The sequence below is a fragment of the Prionailurus bengalensis genome, chromosome E2 (genome assembly GCF_016509475.1).
Source record: "Prionailurus bengalensis isolate Pbe53 chromosome E2, Fcat_Pben_1.1_paternal_pri, whole genome shotgun sequence".
In the NCBI taxonomy this organism is placed as follows: domain Eukaryota; kingdom Metazoa; phylum Chordata; class Mammalia; order Carnivora; family Felidae; genus Prionailurus; species Prionailurus bengalensis.
In genome coordinates this window covers 48,625,344-48,651,982 of record NC_057352.1, presented here as the reverse complement: position 1 = coordinate 48,651,982, position 26,639 = coordinate 48,625,344, and the positions used below count along the sequence as shown (strand labels likewise).

The window sequence follows — 26,639 nt, the reverse complement described above, 5'->3', positions numbered from 1 at the left end:
AGCTGGATATCCACATGGCATCTGTGGTAGATTGAACAATGGCCCTCAAAGGTGGTCCCATGTCCTAATTCCTGTAAATATCACCTTATATAGTAAAAGAGTGAATATTACCTTATATGGCAAAGTAAGTGAGTGATTAAGTTAAGAATTCTGAGATGGGTAGATGATCCTAGATGATCTTTATTATTGTAGCTTAAAAACTGTCGAAATAAGGTAGTGGTAGCCTTCCAATTTTGTTCTTTTCCAGTTATTTTGGCTATTTTAGGTTCTTTGCATTTCCATATGAATTTTAGAATCAGCCCGTCAATTTCTATACACCCACATGCACGTGCATACGCGCACGCGCACACACACACACACATACACACACACAAGCAACTAGAATTTCTATTTGGATTGCATTGAGTCAATCAACAAACTTGAGGAAGAAATGACATCTTACTAATGTTAATTATCCACTTGTTAACAAGGTATAGTTTTCCCTTTATTTGGGTCTTTAATTTCTCCCAGCAATGTTTTATAGTTTTCAATGTACAGGTCTTACACATCTCTTGTCAAATTTATCTCTAAGTATTTAGGATTTCTTAATGCTATTTTAAGTGACAGTGTTTTTTTTAAATTTCAATTTCCCATTGTTCACTGTATAGAAATACAACTGATTCTCTCTATATAGATCTTGTATCCTGCAACCCTACTACACACTTACTTTTCAGCCTTCATTTAAAACAGATATTCTCTAACACAATCTCCACAGATTTTGATTCAATAAAACATAGATGAAACCCAAGAATCTACATTTTTAATGATCAGCCAGGGTAATTCTATGCAGATTCTCTAGGGATGTTACCAGAAGAAACATGAACCTTGTTTCAACAAGGTTGAATATTAAGTATGCTAATAGGTTTCAACATATGAATTTTGGGAGAACACAAATATTCAGTCCACAGCACGTGCTAAAGATGGGCTCACAGTGCAAACATTTCAAACCATCTCAAGAAACAATCCAGTAGGAGGAAAGTCAGTGTTTACCACAAACATGCAAATTAGTACCCCAAGAGTTTGAGATAATAGAAAACTCTTAAAGGAACTCTAACCTCTCATCTTAAAATCTCTCAAGAAGTAAACACAGAAATAGAAACCAAGTTTATGAAATTAAAAACTGAGCAGATGAATACCAAAGAGTAGAAATAGCTAAACAACTAATCAACTGAGAGAAAGATCTTACAAAAATACCCAGAATATGTCAAAGAGAAACAAAGAAATAAAAAATGTAAAGAAGTCAGAAGGTATGGTGAGTCCATGGGAAAGACATATATCTAAAAAAAAATTCCAGAAGGAGAAAAACTGAGATAATGAGATGAAAACAACACTGAAGAGATAAGTGCTAAGGAATTCCAGAACTGATCAGAGATTCTTAGACTGAAGATGCAGGTTTAGTACCCAAGTAGGCTAAACAAAGGCAAATTCACCACAGTGAAGCTGTAGAAAACCAAAGGATGGAGTAATTCTGTCAATCTGATGCAAAAGATAGGCAACTGAAAGAAAGGACAGTTAAGCTGCAGGAGATTTCCCACAGTAACCATATGGTCCCTTGTCCATATTTGGAGGAAGCAAGCAGCCTCATGGAGAGACCATGGATGAGGGTTCCAGCAGACAGAACCTGGCGAGGTCCCTGTCAACAGCTAGGATTAACTGCCAGACATGTAGGTGGAAGAGCTATAAAATGATACCAGCTTTCACCTTCAGGCCTGTCCAGCTGTCTCTAGGGAGAGCAAAGTGGAGCTGTCCTTGCTGAATCGGGACCAGTCTGCAGATCTGTGAGCAGAATAAATGGCTGCCAGTTGTTTTAAGCCACTAAATCTTTAGGGTGGTTTGTTATGCACAAAAGATAAAATGGACAAAGTGGCTTACGTAATTAGGGTTTTTACTTTGCTCACATATCCGGGACATTGGGAAATGTGGATTTGGGGGAAGGGAGGGTTGAAGGCATGCTGCTGTTCTTGATGATGATGATAACTGGTAAGGATGAAAAGGACTAATATTGACTCAATAGCTACATTCTCTTCAAGTTCCAGAACCATACAGTGGTACTTATTGTAGCTTTTAAATATGTTTTAACACGTGGTGGGGTTAGTCCTCTCGTATTATTCTTGTTTTTCTGAACTTTCTAAGCAGTTCTAGTTCATTTATTTCCTCCATAAGAACTTTGGAATAAACCTAATTAAAAAAAAAAACCTTGATATTACCACTGAGATCATGTTATATTTACAAGGAGAACTGACCAATTTATAATGTTGATATTCCTGACCAAAACTATCAACATACCTTTCCATATGTTTGAGTTTTCCTAAATCTGGGTATGGACACATATATATTTTCCCTATATTCTGTATGTTTGAAATATTTGATAATTGAACATACAACTTAAAGTAAATAAGGTAGTTGATCAAGAAAATAATTTCTCATTCATAGGACTAAGAAACCCTATATTATTATTATGAGGTTGCAGTCTGATGAGTTTTGAAGAAGAAAACCTACAAATATGTAGAGCATTATTTATTATTCTGAAAACTCAAAAATGTTTTCAGTGATTGGGGTGATTTAGCTTTCTCTCTCCTAAGTGTCCATTCTATAGTTCAGCTGAGATAAAGGTCAAAAGCTCTAAATTGTGCTAAAGATTCAGATGTTTCTTTCTTATGATGGGCAGAAGGAAAATGGACACAGTAGTTACATTTTAATTGGGTCCTTAACGGAAGTAGGTACATCTGGCATCGTTTCCATCATGCTGCTTTTTCACATCTGACTCTGAAGCACCCACTAACGATGTTATCTAGCAATATATTTCACAGTTTAAATCAGAAAGTGTTGCTTACTTTGAAGCTCCCATATGGTGATCCAAACCAAATATGTGTGGTTTCCCGTTGAGTTTTTTTTTTTTTTTTAAAAAGGTCATCTCTTCATGATTAGATTAGGATTTTCCACATTACATTGGAAAGTCAAGATAGATAAAAAGTCAGTTTCAAGCCACAGATCAGACCATCAGCAAGTCTTTATCAATATCTAACATCCAGTTTAACTACTTCTAAGAAAATCTGAAAATCTAAGTGAAGAAAAACATTTCAGTTTCAGATGAACTGAAAAGATTTCAGTAATGTTGTATTTCCTATATTCAGATTTAAGCAGGTCACTCACTCCCTTGCTTAGGGCCCTTCTGTGATTTCCCACAGCAGCCAGGAGGAATTCCAAGGTTCTTAGTCTGGCAGTCAAGAGCAGCTGTCCCTGAGCTAACTACTCCTTCAGCATCCAACTCCATTTCCTGCCCCTTCTCTCCTCCCAGTCTCTCTGTCTTTTTGGCAGCCACATGCCAAGAATTTGCAATTCTTTGCCATTTCATTCACTTGCCATGTATTTTCACAAAGTGTTTCCCTCCCTGACATGCCCAGCACCTCCCCCCACCCACACACATCCTTTTTTTATTTGACTAACAAGGGGCGCCTGGGTGGCGCAGTCGGTTAAGCGTCCGACTTCAGCCAGGTCACGATCTCGCGGTCCGTGAGTTCGAGCCCCGCGTCGGGCTCTGGGCTGATGGCTCAGAGCCTGGAGCCTGTTTCCGATTCTGTGTCTCCCTCTCTCTCTCTGCCCCTCCCCCGTTCGTGCTCTGTCTCTCTCTGTCCCAAAAATAAATAAACGTTGGAAAAAAAAAATTTATTTGACTAACAAATACTCCAGAAGGGTCACTTTCCCTGAGGAGCCTTCCCTAGAAACCGAGACTGAGCTGTGTGTGCCCTGTACCCTCATCTATTAATGCATTCATTCACTGGATAGCATTGCAATATAATTGCTGGTTACTTTCCTCCACTCATTTCTAGTGCTTTCTGAGGGCAGGAGCTCTGGTTTTGTACATCTTTGTACTCATGGTGCCTAGATATAAAAGCTTTCAAAAGAAAAAAAGTTGCAGGTGGAGATGTGGGTTAAATTTCATGCATCTCAAGAGGCCTCCTCAAGACAAATGACACTGGTCTTCCCTGCTACTTCCTGTTTCTGAACATATATTCACAGGATGGAATACTACACAACAATGAAAACAAAATAGGACTGGGGCTATGAGCAACAACATGGATGAGACAGACATGCAGATTGATGCCAATTATGTACGTTTCAAAAACAGACAGTACCAACTTGCATTGTTTATGTGCACACACATTGGGGTAAAAACTACAAATGAAGGCAATGAAATAATGACCATGAAGGATAGAATGGTGACGATCTCAGGGGGAGGATGGGGTGAGGGAAGTGTGCCCGGGAAGGGACACACAGGGGGCTTCTCAGGACTGGAAATATTATCTTAGTAGCACGTATGTGATATTTGTCTTATAATTATAATATATATGCATGTGTATTAGTTCCCTGTTGCTGCTAAAACAGGTCATCACAAACTAAATGCCTTAGTGTACAGGTTTATTATCTTAAAAATTATAGAGGTCAGAAGTCTAAGATGCAAGATGGGTTTCACTGGACTAAAATCAAGGTGTTGGCAGAGCTGAATTTCCTTCTGGAGACTCTGGGGAGAAATCTATTTTCTTGGCTTTTCCTGCTTCTAGAGGCTGTCCACATCTCTTGGCCATTTATCTTCAAAGCCAGAAACAGCTGGTTGAGTCGTTCTCTTATCACATCACTCTGACACTGAGACTGATACTTTTGCCTCCCTCTTTGAAGTTAAAGGACACTTATGATTACCTACTGAGCCACTCGCATAATCCAGGTTAATCTCCCTATGTTAAGGTCAGCTCATTGGTAACTGAAACTCCATTTTCTGCCCTAATTTCCCTTTGTCAGGCAATGTAACACATCCACAGTAACATATTCACAGGTTTGGAGATGGACATCTTTGGGAGGCTGTTACTCTGCCTACCACAGTATATTTTATGCACATTTGTGAATGTATGTCTTGTTTCTTTTTAAAAAAAATTTTTTTAATGTTTATTTATTTCTGAGACAGAGGGTGAGCGGGGGAGGGGCAGAGAGAGAGGGAGACACAGAATCAGAAGCAGGCTCCAGGCTCTGACCTGTCAGCACAGAGCCCGATGCAGGGCTTGAACTCACAGACCACGAGATCATGACCTGAGCCAAAGTCGGATGCTCAACGGACTGAGCCACCCAGGCACCCCTGTATGTCTTGTTCCTTAGTGACAAAAGGTTAAAAATTAAATGATAGTATGTAAATACTAAGGATTCCTATAGGACCATGAAAAAGAATGACACTTTTTATTTAGTGTTCATGGAATAATCTGCAAGAAATACTTAATAAGCAGTGTCAAAACCATTGTGTATAGTATGCTATAATTTACGTAAAAAGGCATGAAGGGGAAGCATATCCATACGTATTTTCTACTATATGCTCAAAGTATTTTTTAAATGCAAAAGCAAAGCAAAACGAAACAAGAGAAGGGGCTTTTCTATCTGCCTAAAAAGCATTTTTTAGTGACCTAAAACCAGGAAGTTTTACCAATTCTTTGAAGATAATACTAAGGAATCATCACCAGCCCTTGAAAAGACACAGTGAATTACATGGAATTTACAAGGAAGATAATATGGAATTACAAGGTAAACAAAACCCTTCTCTGGCAATCATGTCTTTTAATAAACCACTATCAGAATAAAGAAGAATGTCATGCAGATGGAAAATTATACTATTCAGTTTATCCAGGATGTGAATTCTGTGGCAGAATTCACAACTGCAAACAAAACAATAGATGAACACAGCTAGTTATGTAATGTTTGGGAACCTCCTGGAGAGCAGCCAACCCCCTGGAACATGGCCAAGCACGACATGCCGCGAGTCATAGATGGGAGGGAGGATCTACCACCTGTGGCATGGGGGCCACTGGAGCATTTCCAGCCTCTGTCTGAACACTGATGTACCAGCATTTCCTCCAGACCCATTTAGAAGTCTGGGGTAAATGATGCTGGTATGAAGTGTAGAAATGGATTTATGTCGATCCTGAAGCCCCTAGTCCATTCTGCATCCATTCTGGGGCAATCTTGAGAATCCTGCATTCATGAGCAAGGGAACGACCAGATCAAACCAGGATTCATTCACTCATTCATTTTTTTCATTTATTTGCTCATTTATGTAATCAATATTTATTGACTGACTTTATCTTCCTGGTGCTAACAGCATAATAGAGTATAATTTCAATATATAAATTTTTTAAACAAGCATGTAAGTGAAAACAAACAAAAAAAATCATGATCATACAAGTCAAAGTGATGGTTACTTCCAGGGAGAATGGGGGAAACATCATCAGGAAGGGACATATATAACTGGGGGGAGGGGGAGGGCAGCACAATCTTGGCTTAGGCAGCCCATCCTTCTATACTGTTCTTAGACTGCTTGACCTCCTTATATACAGAGAAAAGTGGCTGTGTAGACATGCACTGAAAACATGCTAGGCAGAGCAGAACAGTGGGATTTTTGCCTTGAAGTGGCTAGCGATTGTGCATTCTTATTACTCTCTCTCTCTAGACATTGAATATTTTGTTATTAAAATAACCACCACAGCTGTAAATCCTAGGAGACCTAAACATTAAACAGCAGAAGTAAATAGCACTAATTACCCTGAAAATTAAACCCACTTTCCCATTCTTACATACAAATGAACAACCACAGATCTGAAGGCACTGGAAGGAACTCTGTGACTGCCTGACACTTGCTACCTTGGAATTTTCTGACAAATAAATACTTCTCTTCACATCCTTATTTAATAGCATTGAATGGCATTTAATGTCATTCACTGCTCATGTTTGATTAAAATCTGGTTCTTTGACAACAGATGATCAACCCTATAAGTCTAACATTAGACTGTTAAGATCTCCAGGAGAATAAAATGAAATATAACAGAGGAAAATATGTAAAAAATAATACAATTTCCCAGAGCTGAAGTAACACATGAGTAATCAGACTCAAATGGCCCATAGAAAGCTGAGGAGGATGAGTTAGAAACCTCACCCTTGGATATGGCTTCATGACATTTCAGACCTCAAGTACAAAAAGAAAACCCTAGAAAATATTGAGAGAGAAATAACAGGCCACCTAGCAAGGAATGAGAACTAGGTGACTTCAGACTTCCGGACCTTTACCATAAAGTTGGCACAATGTCTTCAACATTCTGAAGAAAAAAAAATTTAACCTAGAAGTGTCAGCTAAACTATCAGGTGAGTATGGAGGCAGAATGAGAAATTACCAGGTATGCAGGGATCATAGTTTCCCTTCTATATACCCTTTCTGTGGAAGCTACTTGAGCAAAGTGAGAGTAAAAAGATACAATGGAACACACATGGAAATTTAAAAAATTCCCTGGTAATAACTATGCAGGAGGTGGCTGATCTGACTTGGAATGAGAAGCTTGTGGGCTCTGAGAAAAATGTCTTCAAGGAAAAGAAGAGCATGTATTCTAAAATTAGATAGGATGGAAGAAAGGAAGAATGAGAAGCATCGGCGGGGGGGTGCAGCAAAAGCTGCACAAAAGAGTCAATTCAATGATGAAGTAAGCTAACGTGAGGCATAATTGTGAGACCTCGTGGACAGTGAAGAGAGAGAAACTAATTGCTACACACCTTAGGGGAATTCTTTGCTGATTAACATTCACCAATAGAGGTCAGAACATCCAACCATCAGAGGATTAAAAAAGTTTAATCCCAGAATAAACTTGGCCCTTCAGTGTACAGAATTTATGTAGACAAACTAGACGATTTAAATATGGTTACCAATCATTTTAATACAAAAGTAGAACAACTCATAGAATTTGAGAGGGTGGGGCACCTGGATGGCTCAGTTGGTGGCAACCGACTTCGGCCCAGGTCACGATCTCATGGTTTGTGAGTTCGAGCCCCGCGTCGGGCTCTGTGCTGACAACTAAGAGCCTGGAGCCTGCTTCGGATTCTGTGTCTCCTTCTCTCTCTGCTCCTCCCCCACTCATGCTCTGTCTCTCTCTGTCTCAGAAATAAATAAATATTAAAAAAAATTAACAGGAAAATTTGAGAGGATGGAATGGTGGTGAGCAGGTCAGGGGTCCCAACACGTGTACGTGTCAAAGAGAGACCATAGAATTGATGGAACAAAAAAATATAGTTTTAAGTATATTATTTAAAGCTACAAATAAAACTCGAAAAATAAAATAAAAATAATTGGGTTGCCAGGGGCTGAGGTGGAGGAATGGGATGGCCTGTGACGTGGCAGGAAGGAATTTCATGGTGTGATGGAAATATTCTGTATCTTTATTTTGGTGGCAGTTATTCTATTGGGGTTTGTCAAGGCTTGCAGAACTGTACGCCAAAAACCGGTGAAATATACTGCATGTAAATTATTATTTTTTAAAAGGAACACGCTTTAAAAAAAAAGGTGTATTCATTTATTTTGAGAGAGAGAGAGAGAGAGAGAGCAGGGGAGGGGCAAAGAGAGGGAGAGAGAGAATCCCAAGTAGGCTCCATGTTGTCAGCACAGAAACAAATGTAGGACTTGAACCCACGAACTGTGAGATCATGATCTGAGCCAAAATCAAAAGCTGGACACTGAACGGCCTGAGCCACCCAGGCGCCCCAAATGCATGTATATTATAACTCAGTAAGGCGAGCAAGGGAACAATAAGATCATAAGGGAACTAAATCCTTATCTTTCAGAGCGGGAGTCTCAAAAGGTAATGTGAGAAGCTGGCAAATCAACAAAACAGCAACATAAGCATAGAATTAGTAAGGAAAATTACCACCACAAGAAACAGCCAAAAGTGCTTCATCTTGAAAGTAACACTGGAGACTACTCTTTAGCTTTATCATCTGATTATCTACCTGTTTTACTTATTTATTCGCATCAGTATTTTAAAAGAGAATTCTGAGGCATTTTCAAAATATAGAACACCTTCCAGAGTAGTATGAAGAGCCTCCATACATCCTTTACCCAATAATCTCTATAGCAAAGGATCCAATCATCCAGATGTCATGTCTCTTGAGTCTCACTCAATCTGGAACAGTTCAGTCTTTTCTTGACTTTCATGAGCTTGATATTTTTGAAGATTACAAGCTGTTAATTTTGGTTTTTTCTTCAATTTGGGTTAATCTAATGTTTCCCCATAATTAGACCGTGTTAGATATTTTGACCCTAATATCAGTGAAGAGATGTTTGTTTTCATTGTATCCTAGCGAGCAGTCCGTGAGGTTGATTTGCTGGATTACTACTGTTAGTATTAACTAAGATAACATCTCCCAGTTTTCTTCATTGTAAAGTTAGATTTCTCCCCTTTATAATTAATAAGCATTCTGAGGTAGGATATTTTGAGACTACATAAAATCCTGTTCTATACCCTGCTTTCACCCATTATTTTAAGATCCATTAAATCTTCAGAATGCTTTTTACCTGAATTCATTATTACCAGAAGTGCTAAATGGTAAATTTTTATTTAGTGGATTCAGAGATTCCTATTTAATCAATGTGTTGTAATCTATTAGTTATCATTATTTATTTTGATTCTTAACTTGTTTCAAATTTGGTCAGTGGAAGTCCCTTTGCTGGCTTCTGTATCACTTTGACATAACCCTGTCATTCTTTGAGCATTTCCTTAGTTTCCAGCAGGAAAGGAATGTTCCCAGCTCATCTTCTTTCTCTGCCTCAGTCCTGATAAAAGGCCCTCATGGCAGAGGGCAGGATTCAGAAACCAAACTTTGGGTACTCAGTGTGCTCACTGCAATTAGGGTCTTAAAGCTGCCAGGATCTCTTAATAGACACAGTTAGGAAAGATGCAGCTCTATGTACATAAAACGTATACACACATTTATACATCTATTTATTTCTGCCTCTGTGCATATCAACAACCATGAGTTCATAGGGAAGGAACTCCAATTCCATTCCAATACCAAAGCCTCATCTTAGCCTTTCTCCTTTCCACACATACATATCTGTGTATCTGCCTCCTTCAAGAGTGAAAAATACTGGCTTTTGTTATCCTCAATATATTTACTTTTGTGTTTAATTCCTCTACCTGTATCCAATCTTCTGAAGCTGTCAGGTTACCACTCTATTTGTACATCCCCCTTGCAGCTTCTGGCCACTGCCAGGCTGTCTTCCCATCCTCCCTGGCTGCATTATTTTGATTAAAAACTCAAAAAGTAAAAAATTCAAACACCAAAGACTATAAAAAAGAACAAGAATCAAATGTTGAGACTTTGTGTCAAGTAATATTCTTTATTGTTCTAAAAATCAAGAGCAAACCCAGCTCCGTGGTTTCCTATCCCTGTGACTACACTATAATTGTAATGTACTTCAAAGTTTGATCTGTTCAAGAAAAAATGAAAAGCGCATAGCTTGACTCTATTATTCCCCGGTTGATATCATGTACTTCCTGTAGTCTGCACACAAATACACACGCACACACACGCATGCACCCCTCTTGATGCTCTGGGCACTTGGTAACCTGAGTTTACCACACAAAGAAAGTCTTTACCTGAAATGTTACAGTAAACTGTCTGCTGATAGAGCTTGGCTTCCAGGGGATTAAAGTACACAGTGATTTCAGCTGATGAGTTAGGCCAGACATCACCTTCCTGAAACCATGAAAGAATCATTAGAAAACAATGTGATAAAGGGAAGACACTGCTTTTAAATGTTGCTATTATGTTATAACCTCAGAAAATTTGAAGGCAATATTTTTACAACAGATAAAAGAAAGCACTATTTTACCCAACAGATAGTAAATTTATTCTACTCGTTAAGAGGTGGTACCAGTTGGAAGCAAGCTTCAAAGATAATTTCAGTGAGTTCATGAATACATAATTACTAAAGGAAACTAGGATGTTTAGAACATTTTCAGTATTTGCGTATCCAATGGACACTTGTTGTATGCCAACAGATGCCCAACACTGGGCTTCAGGGATGAAGAAAGGTGAGGTCTGAGACTACAAGGAACTCACATCTTAAAGGGGTCATAAGTATGCTTACAAATATTTTATGATAGATGTGATAGGTGCTGCACCATATCTGTCTGTCTATCTATCTATCTATCTATCTATCTATCTATCTATCTGATCTATATATCATATCTACCTATCTATATGGTCCAGATGAGTAACTTACTTGATGGAGGGGCCATGTTCCTAACTTTTAAGGTGACAGCACAAGGACATACTCTTAACTTGTGAAAACATAGCAATGATCCAAAGCAAAACAATGCCCAGATCCAACGCTGGTTCTAATCCAGTGTGACATTTCTTGTTTTAATGCAAACCACTCGAAAGTAGTAATAAAGAAACCAAGTTTTGAAATTGTAATACAACATGCTACATATGAGAATCTCCTTGAGGTATTCATTGAAAAATATTTTTGTATTAACCATGTAACCTGGGGCCTCTTCATTAAATTGTCAGGACTGTAAAAGGAGATGCCAGTAGCACCTGCTTCAAAGGGTTTCTCACCCAAAGTCTGACAAGGTCATGCAGGTCAAATGCTTTGCCCCACACTTGGTACACATTTAGAGCTCAATAAATAACTGTTTAATATAAGTGATGTTACCTTTATGCCACCTGGAAAGAATAAGATAAAAGTATTTTTCAAAACTTAGGGGGGGATGGTGTGTATTTTTCTATGGTTTTTGTAAATAGGACCAAGTAGGGAAAAAGTGATAATCACGCCAGAAAAGTTATAAATGACCCCACTAGCTAAAGAGAAAACTAAAAAAAGACAACTTGGCTCTGTTTCAGACAATCCCCAATGCATATTGTATTCACTCCAGGCTGGCTAGAAATGCACATAGTGGTAGAGTAAAGAATCAAGCAAGGAACAAAATGGTTTACAAAGTAGACATCGAACAAGAGGGTGGAAATAGAAAACTAGAGCCAACTTGGGTTTGTTCATGAATGCAACAGACTGATCAGTGAACTTCCCAGGCAGTATCCTGACTTCACAATGATGAAGGGCACAGAAGCAGTGGTGAGGGCTGTGAGTGTTGCATGGATCCTGGAAGCTCTCACATCCGAGATCAGCCCACTAGAATGAAGGCCCCATGACTGCAGGGACTGTTTTATTCCCAGCACCTAACCCACAAGTGGCTCATAGTCCTCAACATATCTATTCAATCGGCTGTATCCACGACTGTATAGTTATCAGCCAATGCCTATTCATCGTTGCAGCCTATATCTGCCATATTCTCAACTGGACAAAAGTCATACAAATTTAGAGCTGAAAGGGACCTCTAGGATCATGTGGGGATAGGGAAGCCCTAAGTGCTTTCACTTATTGAGGCATTTCACTTTTCCAAACTTTGAAACCAGTATTTGTTCCCTTCTGATAAATGGCAAATGCTGGTCCCTTATGACTTGGGGCTCCAATGATATGGAGTGTTAGGAACACTCTCAGCTAGAACAAAGTGGTCAGGCACAAGAGGTGGCTCGTCCATTCACAGGTCCAATGGTGCACATTTCATCTTAGAACTGAAGATCCGGACTTCCTCCTAACCAGTGGACAAATGTATTCTTCTGGTGGGTTTAGGTGCTGCTCTGTTTGGGGGTGCAGAACGGACACGACTAACCTGTTCCTATCCAAACTGACTGACCAAAGGAGCTACTTTGGATCCTAAGAAAACCTATGCTAGAAAAGTCTCACCAGGACAGTAAGATAGGGTCCCAAGAAGGATACACTGGAAATCAGATAAGCTCAGTACATGTGAGAAAATTCAAGCCTCTTAGTGTTTGGGGTGCACCAGACGACTTTCAAAAGCATTATCCCAGCAAGAGAATCCAGGATCCATGTGCACACAAGATGGGAACACACTTAAGTTCTATCCTAGAAGCATTCTTGGACACCGCATCACCACAAAAGTCTGATTAGCAGAACTGGTGGGTTGGAAAACAGTGGGAAGACACACTCTGGAGGTGACCAGAATCTCCCCCAGAGGAGGGAGCATTGGTGTTTGGATGTGATCCATAAGAGGATCCTCTGATCTGGAGGCTCCTGGAGGCTGATAAGTCATTCTGTATAGTGAGGAAAGACGAGTGTGAGGGAATCTGAGTCCACAGGGTTCAGTCTGAGTGAATGGAACCATGGGCTCAGTGCCTCCTTATCCTGGGCTGTGGTGGTTTTACTGTGCCAGCAACATCTGCTAGTCACTTGCAGCTTTTACTGAACCCTGGGAGAAAATTCAAGCACAAATCCTATTCTAAAACCCTCTCCTGGGGGTACCTGGGTGGCTCTGTCAGTTAAGCATCTGACTCTTGATTTTGGCTCAGGTCATGATCTCACAATCGTGAGACTGAGCCCCCTGTTGGGCTCCACACTGAGCATGGAGCCTGCTTAATATTGTCGATCCCTCCTTCTCCCTCTGTTCCTCTCTCACTCTTGCATGCATGCTCTCTCAGAAAGAATAGAAAAAGAAAAGAAAAGAAAGAGAGAGAGGGAGAGAGGGGTTGAGAGAGAGAGAGAGAGAGAGAGAGGAGGGAACGAGGGAGGAAGGAAGAAAACCGTCTCCTGGGCTTGTAGGAGTTAATGTACATTAAGAGGACTATGTGTATCTATAAAAAGAGAAATGTGGTCATTCCATTTCCTCTCACAGAGGGATGCTTTCAATATCAGGTCATTTGAAGGAGTTAGGAACTTGTAGAAGGACACTTATTTTTCACTTGGGATTTAAAAGTTAAGTAACTTCTATTTCTTTTTTTCCTTTTTTTCACATTTTAAAAAATGTTTTATTTATTTATTTTGAGGAGGGGTGGAGCAGAGAGAGAGAGAGAGAGAGAGAGAGAGAGAGAGAGAGAGAGAGAGAGACTGACTTCCAAGCAGGCTATGCACTGCCAGCATGGAGCCTGGCACGGGGGCTTGAACACACAAACCATGAGATCACGACCTGAGTTGAAATCAAGAGGTGGTCATTTAACTGACTGAGCCACTGCTGCTCCAACTTCTATTTCTTTACAGCAAAAACTCTTTATAGCACCTTCTAGCAAATCAGAGAAAACAAACCTCAGAAACAGGCAATCAGCCTAAACTGACCCCACTTTTACTTACATAGCTCTGAAACATTTCACATTACTTCTCAACTCTTCTGAAATTAAATTTCCGTGTCATTTAAGTCTCTGAAAAGAATTTTTCCTTCATTATTGCTCCATTTTAAAATCTCTTTCTGAAAACCAAAACACTCAGAATTTTCCCTGTTGGCTCTGCCATCAATATCCTTTCTTCCCAGTCCTCTGAAACCAACCTCACCACACAGAACACCTGCTGTCCTGCTTTCTTCCATGTGTGTTTTGGGGGGGTGGGGGGGTGTGTGTATGACCCATCTTCTATCATCATCTATTCTTCTACTCCAAAAGAGAGACTGAGTATATAGAATGTGACCTGTAAGTGACTCTTATTTTGTTTGTTGAAAATAATTGTCAAAATGGCCTTCAGTTATGTTGTAATTATCTTCCTTCTTGATCTTAATATTTGTTTTTTCCTCAGATCCACAACTGCATTTCATTTCTCAATCAAGCAGCCTACTAGAAGGAATCAGCTTTGAATTTTCAGGTCCAAAGCTAACTCTCATACTGCAGCTTTTACTCAAATATTAAATATTTCTAGAAATGGGATGTCATGCTTCCTTCTGGAACAAGAACAACCAACCAAGTGACTTGCCAGATAGTTTTGAGACTTTTGGAAAGCTGTCTATGAACACACTGCCACTAGTTCATAACAGGTGATTGATACCATCATGATAAAGTTGTCCTTTTAAAGTTATCTTCTTAAAAAACCTACATTGACAATGACTAAAGGGGCTATTTAAAAAATATCCTTTAAGAACCCTTAAATAAAAAACAAAATATTTTTTCTAAAATGTTTAACGTTTATTCAATTTTGAGAGAGACAGAGGGCGAGTGGGGGAGGGTCACAGAGAGAGGAAGATGCAGAATCCAGGTTCTCTATGAGCTGTCAGCACAGAGCCCAACATGGGGCTCAAACTCACAAACTACGAGATCATGACCTGAGCCAAAGTCCAATGCTTAACTGAATGAGCCACCCAGGTGCCCCCAAAAACAAAATGTTTTAAAAATCATCTTCCTGGGTAGCTCAGTGTCTTAAGTGTCCGACTCTTGATTTCGGCTCAGGTCAGGATCTCGCAGTTCATGAGTTCGAGCCCTACATCAGATTCTGTGCTGGTAGCGTGAAGCCTGCTTGGGATTCTCGCTCTCTCTCCCTCTCTCCCTTTCTGCCCCTCCCCCCCTCTCAAAATAAGTAAACTTAAAAAAATATTTTAAAATAAAAATCACCTTCCTTCCCACCTATCACCCATCTCCTTCCTCCTTCCTTCCTCCTTCCTTCCTTCTGTCCTCCCTCCCTCCCTCCCTTCCAATGAAAGATTATGGAAAGTTTTGCAAAATTAGAGCCCAACTGCAAGAACAGAGCTACATATATATGTTTAATTCACTTGGTTTATCTGGAAAGTAGTTTACAATATGGCTCAATGCCTACCTTTGTCATATAAAATAGTTGCATTTTGATCCCCAACTTAAATTTAGGAGAGTGAGCCAAATGTTTGCTAGTCAGATGGTATACTTTCCAATCATACTCCCTAATCTAATGAGACTGAATTGAATCTAACTAAATCATAATATTGGCAACCATTAACCAAGAGTTCATGTTCCCAGCACTGTGTTAAGTGCTGATATACATTACCTGCCTCAAACTTTACAACCTTGTGAAGTAGTATTATCCCATTTTAAAGATGAGACAACCAAGGCAAACAGAAGTATCTCACCCAAGACCACACCAGCAGTAGAGCTGGGATTTTATAATATATTTTTCTTTAATTTCTTTAATTTCCTGAACCCCCACCCTGCCACCGCCCACAATTATAACAAAAGGTCAGGCCTCACCTTTCTCACATGGTAAAAAAAAAAAAAATGCCAGAAGAAATCTAAAGCCACTACAACTGATAACGTTGGGCTGAGATGAAGCCAGCATGACCTGGTGCTCCCATCTGGCAAACATGGTAGGAGAGCCTATATGCTCATATGTTCAGTTACTTTGGAAGGTGACTCAAGAGATTTTTTGGATGAAATAGTCAACAGTAATATGTCGCAGCTCTAGAGAAGTGCATTGGTATATCATTATAAAGCTATCCTAGTTGGGTCAGGGTACAGTCAGCTCAGAACAAGTACAGTGAATAATGGCTTCAAGAACATCTGTATAACATGTGATGAATCCCATCATGTTCCAGCAAAATGGAGAAGTTCCCGACTACATCAATAAATATTTTCAGCTGTGTTGTCATATTTAAGGAAAAAAATTTTAACTTCTCATGGAAAATAAAAATACCTTCTTAATCAGGTTTCTATCAATCAATTAAAAACAGAAGCACTGATAAGAAGCTATACTCTGTTTCACCACCTACAATTGCTCTTCTAGAATCTTCCAGATCAATGAGAGATATCATAGCTCTCTTTATCATCATTCGGGGCAAGTAGAAGTTGTCTCCAAGAGAAATAAGAAACAAAAATGGAAGCTAATATACTGAAGGTAAACTATCCTAATTATCATTGAGAGAAAAGATCGAGTCGTCATGTGACAGGCAAGGACATACTTGTACTCCATTGTAATTCCTGAGGCAAGACGCTGTGCTTTTCATAAAGTTTTGATTCTCAAAATAATGACCAGAAAAAATTTTAAGAGAGGGAACTAAGATCTGGCCATTGTCAGAGCAAGCTTCACTGAAGATGTGTCCTGTTTTCAATGAGATACTCCAACCCGTCTGCAGTGAAAATTCCACTGAGGTTTTGGAGGAGATGAGGTAGTTGTGTGCGATGTTCATGCCCTTCTCTAGAGAGAACAGATTCTTGTCTCTTTTAACACAGAAGGGTGTTAACTTTTATTTAATGAGCCATGGGAAACTTTCCTGTTTCTAAAGATTCCCCCAGGCCTCCCTCCACCTACGGTGGCTCTCCAATACAATAGTGGATGTACCAGGCGGAAAAGGTTTGCCTGAGCACAAAGATCTGAGAGGACGAACAATAATAAAAGGAGACTGAAGGATGGAAAACCATACTGACAGAAGAGCTGTGACTTGTCAAGGACACTTTGCTCTCAGCAGATTCCTGTCCTCCTTTCTCCTTTCTGGTGTCCATTTCTGAGGAGTCAGCTCCCACATGTTTGCAATGTGACTCATGACTAATGGTACAAGTGGAAGGGGTTTGCAGCAAAAAGCTACATCTTTCCTCTTTGGTAGCCATCTGGGCTTCCACCCAACCTGGTTCTGCTGAGCCTACATGCTATGCCGATTTGGGAAAAATAAAGCAAACTAAATTTGAGCTGTGCTTTCAGTCTGAATTGCTGAACCACATGTTTTCTGTAGGCTTAGGTGACGACAAAGCATGGTTTACTATTACTTACCTGGTAATAAAGAAATTATCAAGTTTCCCTTCCTTTTTGAGGCTTAGTTAAATTAAGCTAAAGCTTCCCTCAGGACACTGGAAGAAGTTTTTTAATTTTTAATTTTTTAATGTTTATTTATTTTTGAGAGAGAGTGAGAGTATGAGTGGGGGAAGGGCAGAGAAAGGGAGTGAGCGGATCTGAAGAAGGCTCTGTGCTGACAGCAGAGAGTCTGATGTGGGGCTCAAACTCATGGAACCATGAGATCATGACCTGAGCCAAAGTCAGACACTTAACTGACTTGAGCCACACAGGTGCCCCTGGATGAAGTTTTCTTTAATGGAAAAGACATTTGCTACCAGAAGTAAAAATGTTTTCCTGGCTCACCAATGTCAGGCAATCAGTGAGGACCAGTTTGGGAAAATACCTTTAAATTGTCAGGCCTTCCTTTTGGAGAAAATATCAAGCGTTCAATATTCAGAAATTTGCTGCATCTTTTAAAAGTGTGACCTGAGCCAATGGTACCAGAGTCCAGAGATAAGGGCAGCACATCTGTGCTGTGATTTCTCAGAGGATTCCCAGACACCCATGGAAATTTAAAGCTTAATTCTCTTTTTGCCGTGTGATATTCTTCTGCCTCACAGTTCTCAGAATTGTGGTTTTCGTCTTTGAATCTCTCTCACTCAAGTACCCAAGAGACCTAAGCAGCGGATATAACATAATGAGACTGTCAAAATTCTGTATAGCCAGATTCCATCTAGTAAAATAGAATATTATATTTCTGAAAGTAGTCAATTTCACTTGCTTCTCTGGAAGGCACAAAACATGCATAATAGACTTAATTTTGCAATTTTTTTTCCAAAAGGGGGAAAAAATGATACAGAAGCAGATAGCTTGAGAAATAATCAGTATTCTACCAAATGCAGTACCTTCCCCAAGGAAGACATAAATGGAAATTTCTAGGCCAATACTCCAAGACATTATCAAAAGAATTCACATGAGGACTTGATATAAATAGTAGTAATACACTACATGCACTGATGACTAGAACAACAATCATGGCTACCACTAGAATATCAATAAATTACCAAGTAAAGCTAAAAACAAAAATCCTTCCAGACTTATATGTCCTATATCTGTCCTGAACTGACTTCTCCCTGTAGTCACTCGGCGTCCTTATCTACTCCCTTTTTCTACCAGTGAACACCTTTGGGGTTTCTCCAAAGACAAACTCCCATCTCTGCATTCTGAGACTATATCAGTACCCAAGACACTCCAGCATAACTCAAAGTTTGAACAACAGACTCTATGGCAATGTTATACAATGAACATATTGAGAAGAAAGTGAGTCAAGACAAAGGAACTAACCAATGGCCAAGTGGTGAACAGGTGGTAGAAAAGAGTAAGAATTTGCAGTTCTAGAGTTTGGGTCAGCATTGAATTAAAGTACTTCTCACATGATCAAATTAATAAAATTTTATTAAATTCAAACTCATCACCACCTCGGGGCATTTTAGGGACAGTGACTGATCTGGATCTTAAATCTACTTGCCTTAAACTGAAAGAGCTGCTAGAATAGGAACAGAATTCCCATAAAATATTCAATATTCACAGAACACAGTAAGGGCTAAACTAACCTTGGTTTTAGGTGGTGCATTTGAAGAACCAAGATATTTAGACATATGTCTGAGAAAATAAGTCTATCATTTATTTCTTTTCAGACCCTAAGGTAACAGGTGATTTTCCTTTTTAAGTTTACCTCATTTGAAGACAATGTCCTTCCTCAATGGACACAGAGGCTGAAGAGCCCATCAGAAAGCAAGGTGGTCTCTAAGCCACTGCACCAGCCTTTTATTTTTATTTTTTGCACAGGGTATCCATTAGAGATTGACTGTTAGATGAGTAGGTGACACTGCTTGATTTTAATCCCCCCTGCTTCTACTGTAAATTCAGCTCATATAAAAAAACTAATTAAAAGGAATCACACCCTAATAAAAAAACTAATCACTGATGCATAACTCAACTGTCAGAAATTAAATAGTGGCCATTTGGCGTAGCTGATCTAATACACAAGCAAGATTCAGAAGAGAACTTCAGGAGAAAATAGTGATGAACCCACCAGAAAAGGGGAGAGAGACATGTAAGATATGTTGATGAGCTCTCAGCTAGCTGGTTCTCCTCTTAGCCATCCTTCTCTGTGAATTTACAGCCTCTCCTCTTTTTTCAGGGTCCCTAAAGGTGAGCATCTGGGGGGCTGTCTTGGGCCCTGTGCAATTTTCCTAGTTTACTCTGTTCTTAGAATTTCCATCTTTTTTACATGCCTTCAGTGAAGGTCTCTATATAATACTCACAAATCTTGCTTCTACTTCCAATTCCTCTCTTACAAATTTAGTACTGCATTTCCAAAATTTCTTGGATATCTACTGTCACCTCAAATTCACCATATTCAGAACCAAATTCATCACCACCCACTGATTTCCATTCCTCCCTCCCTTCTTCCTTCCTTCCTCCCTCCCTCCCTCCCTCCCTCCTTTCCTCCCTTCCTTCCTCCCTCCTTCAATTGGTACTGTGGTAGACCTGGGGCACAGATAAGGATAAGGCACTCCTTGACCTTAAGGAGCTCAGAGTTTGTTCCAAATTGGAGAATCAAAACTTGAGTCAAAAAGATCTAAGGGGCGCCTGGGTGGCTCAGTTGGTTAAGCGGCCGACTTCGGCTCAGGTCATGATCTTGCGGTCCGTGAGTTCGAGCCCCGCGTTGGGCTCTGTGCTGACAGCTCAGAGCCCGGAGTCTGTTTCAGATTCTGTGTCTCCCTCTCACTGACCCTCCCCCGTTCATGCTCTGTCTCTCTCTGTTTCAAAATAAATAAATAAATGTTAAAAAAAAATAAAAAAAAAAAGATCTAAGTGTCCTACCTCAAAATCCTTATTTTGTGTACAAGGCAACCAAAGCCCAGAGAGATCAAATGGCTTGTTTAAGGTCACAATTGCTATTGGCAAAGCCAGGCATTAAACCCAGCACTCCTGATCTGCTAATTTCCATCAAGGACATCATACTTGTCCCAGCCACTCTACTTAAGATCTGAGGAGACACATGATTCCTCACCATGTCCCAATCTCAACAACCAATCAAAAGCACTTTAATGTCTTTCTTTTGAACATCTCTCACACCTGCCATTTCCTTTGCTTTCTGACCATTAACAGGCCAATCATCTAGGTCAACATGACCTTCACACATCACCCTGAACTTGCCTACAGAGATGTTCAGTCTCCCTGGTACTTCCTGCACTAGGACATTTCCCCTGCCTGACCTAGACCACCCTCCAATTTGAACCATATGTGGCTACCATGATAACATTTCTAAAACACTTGGTACACATCATACTTCTGCTCCAAACCCCACAATGAATCTCAGATATGCTCAGCACGCTGTGTGGGAAAAGAGGTCTGTACTTATGGGAAAATACCACTTGCACTCTACCCCTTGGAGAATTATTTTCTCTTGGACTAGTATCTCTCAAACATATATGACCAAAGAACTTCCTTTTTGCAAGGAACACACATTACCTCCCCTCAAATCCAGTGATGGCAGAAACACACTGTGGGAAGCAATAGCCTGTAGGCTACAGTTCAACAGGTTGGCCAGGCAGCCCAGACTTCCTTTATTCTCCTTCCCATCCTTCCAATGACTGCCTGCTCTGGCAAAACTGCTCCATTCATCATTATTTAATACTTTATTTTCACAATTTCTCCAACTGGAAATATTCTACTTATTCCTTTCCACTTACTTAAATCTTATGCTTCTTCCAAAATTCAGTTCAGGTCTCATCTCTTCAATAAATCATTTCCCAACTCTCTCATCCCAAACTCCTGTAGCATGTATTTACTTGTATCAAAAAACCAAAGTCTCAACAGCAGAAAACACGCATAGCTCTCAGATGGGTCAAGAAGCTAATTAAATGGCAAAATTTTCCCTAACAAATACCTTTAAATTAATCTACAAGGTAAGATTATATTACATTTTCAAGAACTGGATTTCTACAAAGCAATCAGGATCTAGAAGGAGGGGGAAAAGGATATTTAACATCAATAAATATTCACTATTACTGACAATGAATTCTGCTTTTTTAACCAGAATAACTTTAGGAAGACACTAGGAAAGTCTCATGCCTTCATTTTCATTTTGCAAAAAATTTCAAGAACCAGCTAATTAATGCTATCATGAGAAGAAAAGTGAATAGTGTACAGAAAGAACAAAATCATTACAGATACCATAAACACCACTAAGTGAATATTATTCTCTTCCCATTTCTAGTAATTTTTTTCACATGATATAAACAAAACTAGTCTCATTTATTTAAAAGGTAACATTTCTGCATATCATTATTTAAAAATTTTTTTCCTAATGGTGACAAGATGCCTTGTGATAATAATGCTCAATTCAGTTCCTATTTAAAGTTAAAAGCAATCATTAAATGTCATATTTTAACACACATGTATCTCCACAATCTCCCTAAGAAGCTTCAGGTTATAGAAGAGCATGTGAAGAGAAGGAAATCTGAGGTACTCCTACTCTTTCTACTTTCTGAATTGAAAATGTACAAAACTCACCTGTGGACCTCCCACCTCCTCCTGACCACCAATGTTTGCCATCCCAGAGCCATTCATTCCCAAAAAGCTATGACAACAGGAGGGCAGTCATCAGCCTGGATCTCCAGTATAAGCAGGGAAGAATCTTGAACTGTCTGTACTCTGGACCTTACTGGTATGTCTAAGATTACCATGACTGATTGCTCTTCCCTGCCTCTGCTCAGCTCAGCTCAGCCCATGCTTACTTGAACTTATAATGCCTTCCTGATCTCTTTAATATCTTCAGGCTTGACCTATCATCATAGGGACCAGTCCTGTTCTTCTAAGACTTTATGTTCATCTTGTTTTACCCTCTTGCTGGTCTAGTACATCATATCTGAAGATCCCTTTGCTCAGATGAGCCCAGTCTTCTGAGGTGAGAGAAGGTTTAGCCTCAAGCCATATCACCAACCTTATTATCCCAAATGAACTCTTCACTTTAAGCAAACTAATCCATTCATGGAAACTTGAATTATCCAAGCCATACACATCCCCCATTTTGTTTTTCAAAAGTCCTGTCCTGTAAGACCCCGTTCAAGGCTCTGCTCCCATGAAACCTTCTCTAATTTGGCTTCAACCTCTGAACTAGTGTACTGACTGTCTTCATCAGAGATTCATGCAGCAGGTCCTGCAAAACAACAGTCCCAAAGCATGTCTCCAAGGAGAAGACTCTCTCTTGGAGAGTTACAGTGCAAATTATCATATTAAAGACTTAGAGGGGCGCCTGGGTGGCTCAGTCGGCTAAGCGTCCGACTTCAGTTGAGGTCGATCTCGCGGTCGTGAGTTCGAGCCCCGCATCGGGCTCTGGGCTAATGGCTCAGAACCTGGAGCCTGCTTTCGATTCTGTGTCTCCCTCTCTCTCTGCCCCTCCTCTGTTCATGCTCTATCTCTCTCTGTCTCAAAAATAAATAAACGTTTAAAAAAAAAAGACTTAGAAATCTTACAGCAAAGAAATCTTCCAAACAATATTGAATGCCCTGTTACTGAAACTTATTTAGCTGTGGAATCCCTTTTCTATCTTCTATCCTTTAATAATAATTTGGAAGCACAGATATAAGGAAAACAGGTCTCCACAAGTCAGTGGTATTTCCCATAAGTGATTTTGTATTCTAATGTGTCCATGTGCCCATGTCTTCTTTCCAGCTGGTTGGAGTAGTAATAATCCAGCAGCTCCAGTTAGCTTTGGGCTTTCTCAATGTCTATTGCTGTCTTTATCCTCACATCACTCTGCTTGCTAAGTGTAAAGTCATGCACAGTGCCTAGTACATAGTGAATACAGAAGATTTGAGCTACTTTCATTTTGAAGCAGTAGAGAATGTGGTTAGGAGTTGGGTCTGTGGAAAATGACCGACCCTGTTCTAAGTCTGGCCCAGCCCTCACCAGTGAGATCGAGGATTATGTCTGTTTTGCTCATTCATGCCTTATACACACACAATGCCTAGGACAGAACATACAGTTAGTTAAGTATTTATCGAGTGAATTAAGGACAAAGCAGTTCTCAACCCAAATGATTTTTGCCTACCAGGAAGACATGTGACAACGGCCAGAGACAGTTTGGGCTGTCACAATTAGCATCTGGTGGGTGAATGTCAGGGATGCTATGAAACATCCTACAATGTACAGGACAAAGAACTATCTAGCCCCAAATGTTGAGAAACCCAGAGTTATGCTGATCAGGGATAAATTTCTAAATACAAACACCATTTGGCTTTGAGCAAGCTGTCGAATTTTTCTAAGTCTTAATTTCCTCATCTGTAGAATGCAGAACTGATTATAAGATTGTAATAAGATAATATATATACAAAAGAGATAAACTGAGTAACACATATGAGATGTTTAACACAGTGATTGGTGCATAGAAAGTATGACCTATAAATGTGACCCGTGAGCATTCTTACTGTCAGCCTTTATTCATTGTCTCATAATGACATGAAGCTTTCAACTGAAATCTTCATGGTCTCAGAACTCACTATATCAATTCTAGAGTGAGTACTTTTATCAAAATAAACTCTGTACCCCCATTTATGTCTCCTGTACAGTCAGATTTTATTTATGTGCTCACCAGTGGCTCAATAGTGAAAATGTTACTCAAGAAGAGCATGCTGTCTTCCTGAACCAGCTTCCTCTGATTCTCAAAGGTGTGGGACAAAATGGAAAGACGTTCTCGGAGTGAAGGATCAATAACGCACTCTTCAAGAAACTCATCAGTCTCATTCTTTTCCTCTTTGCTCAGATCATCACAGACCCTAAAAAAAAATAGAGGAAACATGAGATTCATTCTGATACTCCCATGAAGAACATTGTAAAGGCCTCCCCTCCAGTCCGTCCTGTTGGAAATGGTCTTGCCCATCACCCTGAGGTAGTCCCTCCTTGCCCTAAGTCTGTAACATACCAGATGGGTGACTTTGGACTTTAACCTCTTAAGAGCATCAGTTTGCTCATCGGTTAGTCACTTCATTTGACAAGCCCTCCCAGGTTTCCTGTTCCACTCATGCCCATTTACTTACTCCTGAGCCCTTATGTATATTTAGACAAATATTTTCTTTCAGGTAATTATGTTTCTCAGGCTTCTTTTTTTTTAGTTTATTTATTTTGAGAGAGACAGAGCACAAGAGTGGGAGAGGCAGAGAGAGGGAGAGACAGAATCCCAAGCAGGCCTCGCACCATTAGCACAGAGCCCGATGCAGGGCTTGAACTCACAAACTGTGAGATCATGACCTCAGCCAAGATCAAAAGTCCGACGCTTAACCAACTGCACCACTCATGCACCCCTCCCAGGCTATTCTTTAAATATTTAACATTTACCCTACCTCTTACACTTGAAAAACAATTTTGTTTCTTTTTAAACTTGCTTAGATTTTTTTTTAAGTTTAGTTATTTATTTTGACAGAGACAGAAACAGCGTGAGTTGGGAGGAGGAAGAGAGAGAATCCCAAGTAGACTCCATGATGCCGGTGCAGAGCCTGACACGGGGCTTGAACTAACAAAACCATGAAGTCATGACCTGAGCCACCCAGGAGCCCCCGCTTAGCTCTGATTCTTTCTCAGCTGTTAGTCCCCTAGAGAAAAGAATCTGGAACCAGCAAGAACCAGTCTTGGTTACTGATTCTACTACCATTTACTAGCTCTATGACTTTGGGGGTTATTGAAGCCTCAGTGCCTTCACCTAAAAAACAGAAATAATAGAAGCTCCTCCATCATAAAGATGTGCTGACGATTCAACATGAATAAGGACCTGGTGCAGTTCCTAGGACACAGCAGGTACTCAATAAATACCAGTTTTCTCCCTGGGTCAACCATAGGCAATTACCAAGCTGTAAAGCTTTTAAAATGCTCAAACCACACCTAAAGTGAGCTCCTCTTTTCTCTCCTTCTAGCTCTTAACATCCATTGTGGTAAGTCAGAAAAGCAGCCTTTCCCAACCCTCTCCTCACTACCCTCACCAGAACTGTGCTCACAGTACTCCTAGTATCTGTTACTTCACCTGCACTTAGAAGACTGAATTCTATCTCCTCCCAGGATGTATGACTATTTTCCAGAATTTTACTGGTATTATCAATGGTGAGAGACAACTTATTTAGTTAAGTGAGTGCTCAGTAAGAACCCTGAGTCACCAAATCCCTGTCCCAGCCCCAACTATTTTCTAAATGACTTCATGCAAACCGTTATGTTCAGCAATGTCAAATAGCTCTTTTTTATAACTTTAGCATTCAGGGTCCTTTGGTCACAGAACATAAAGAAGTCAAAGAAATGGGTTCAATGTGTTCTGGTCCCGAGGAAGAAAGCATCAGAGGATGCACAGGCTTCCTTTTCATTGCTAGCTTGAAAGCAGCGTCCAAGGTAACCAGAGCAGCAAACCTTGTACACTGCTGAGACAAATTAAAGAGACCTCAGTCCACAGAAAGAAGGGAACCCACTTACTCCTGTGAGTGGAATTTTTGATACCTACCTTTAGGAGGATACACCCTGAAGAAACAATCATGGATAAAAACAACAACATAGCCAGAAAGATGTTCATCAAAGTGCTAGCCACACTACCAAGAGATGTGGGTAAATTTGATGTGAGAGACTGAAGGACTGGTTAAAAAAATAATGGGAATCATAAACATTACATTTCTTTAGGTTATTGGGTTATTGGGAGTGCAGTGTGGGGATGAAATGTCTTGTATGGATCGAGGATGAAAATTCTGCATGAACTGATGAGAATGATTACCTCAAACCTTACAACAGAAAACAAAACAGAACAAAACAAAAATTCTCAAAAGCTCTTCTCCCATACTGTTGGCATTCGTGAATCACTAACAACCACATAATGCGAAGGGGGTCATGATATACTGTATGTCTCCCTCTGTGCCCTCTGATTAGAGAACTGGAGCCATGGCTGAGAGTCTAAGAAGGGAACGTGCAACACCTTGAGCTGGGTTGACTCCAACAAGTGACTCTCTATACCTCAGTCTATTTTCTGGCCATCTTGTCCTGCTGGTACTCATGGTCTCCTACATTCAGAGGGATTTCTGTTTTACAGTGAGGAAACCTCTTATCAGAGAGCTAGCCACCTTCAGGCATCAAATACAGTCCAGCCTACAGACTATAGTGAATGGGGAAGAATTGTGTCTCAGGTACAGTTGCA

General features: G+C 40.0%; 1 protein-coding gene across 1 annotated transcript in view; it reads right to left on the bottom strand.

Annotated features, from left to right (window-relative positions):
• HYDIN (HYDIN axonemal central pair apparatus protein) overlaps positions 1-26,639 on the bottom strand; it is a 347,254-nt gene that overhangs the window by 246,897 nt on the left and 73,718 nt on the right. Inside the window, exons 8-9 of the mRNA XM_043599622.1 lie at positions 24,072-24,255; positions 10,494-10,593 (exon numbers count right to left, since the gene is read on the bottom strand). Coding sequence (XP_043455557.1) covers positions 10,494-10,593; positions 24,072-24,255 — 284 coding nt within the window. The remainder of the gene's footprint in view (positions 1-10,493; positions 10,594-24,071; positions 24,256-26,639) is intronic.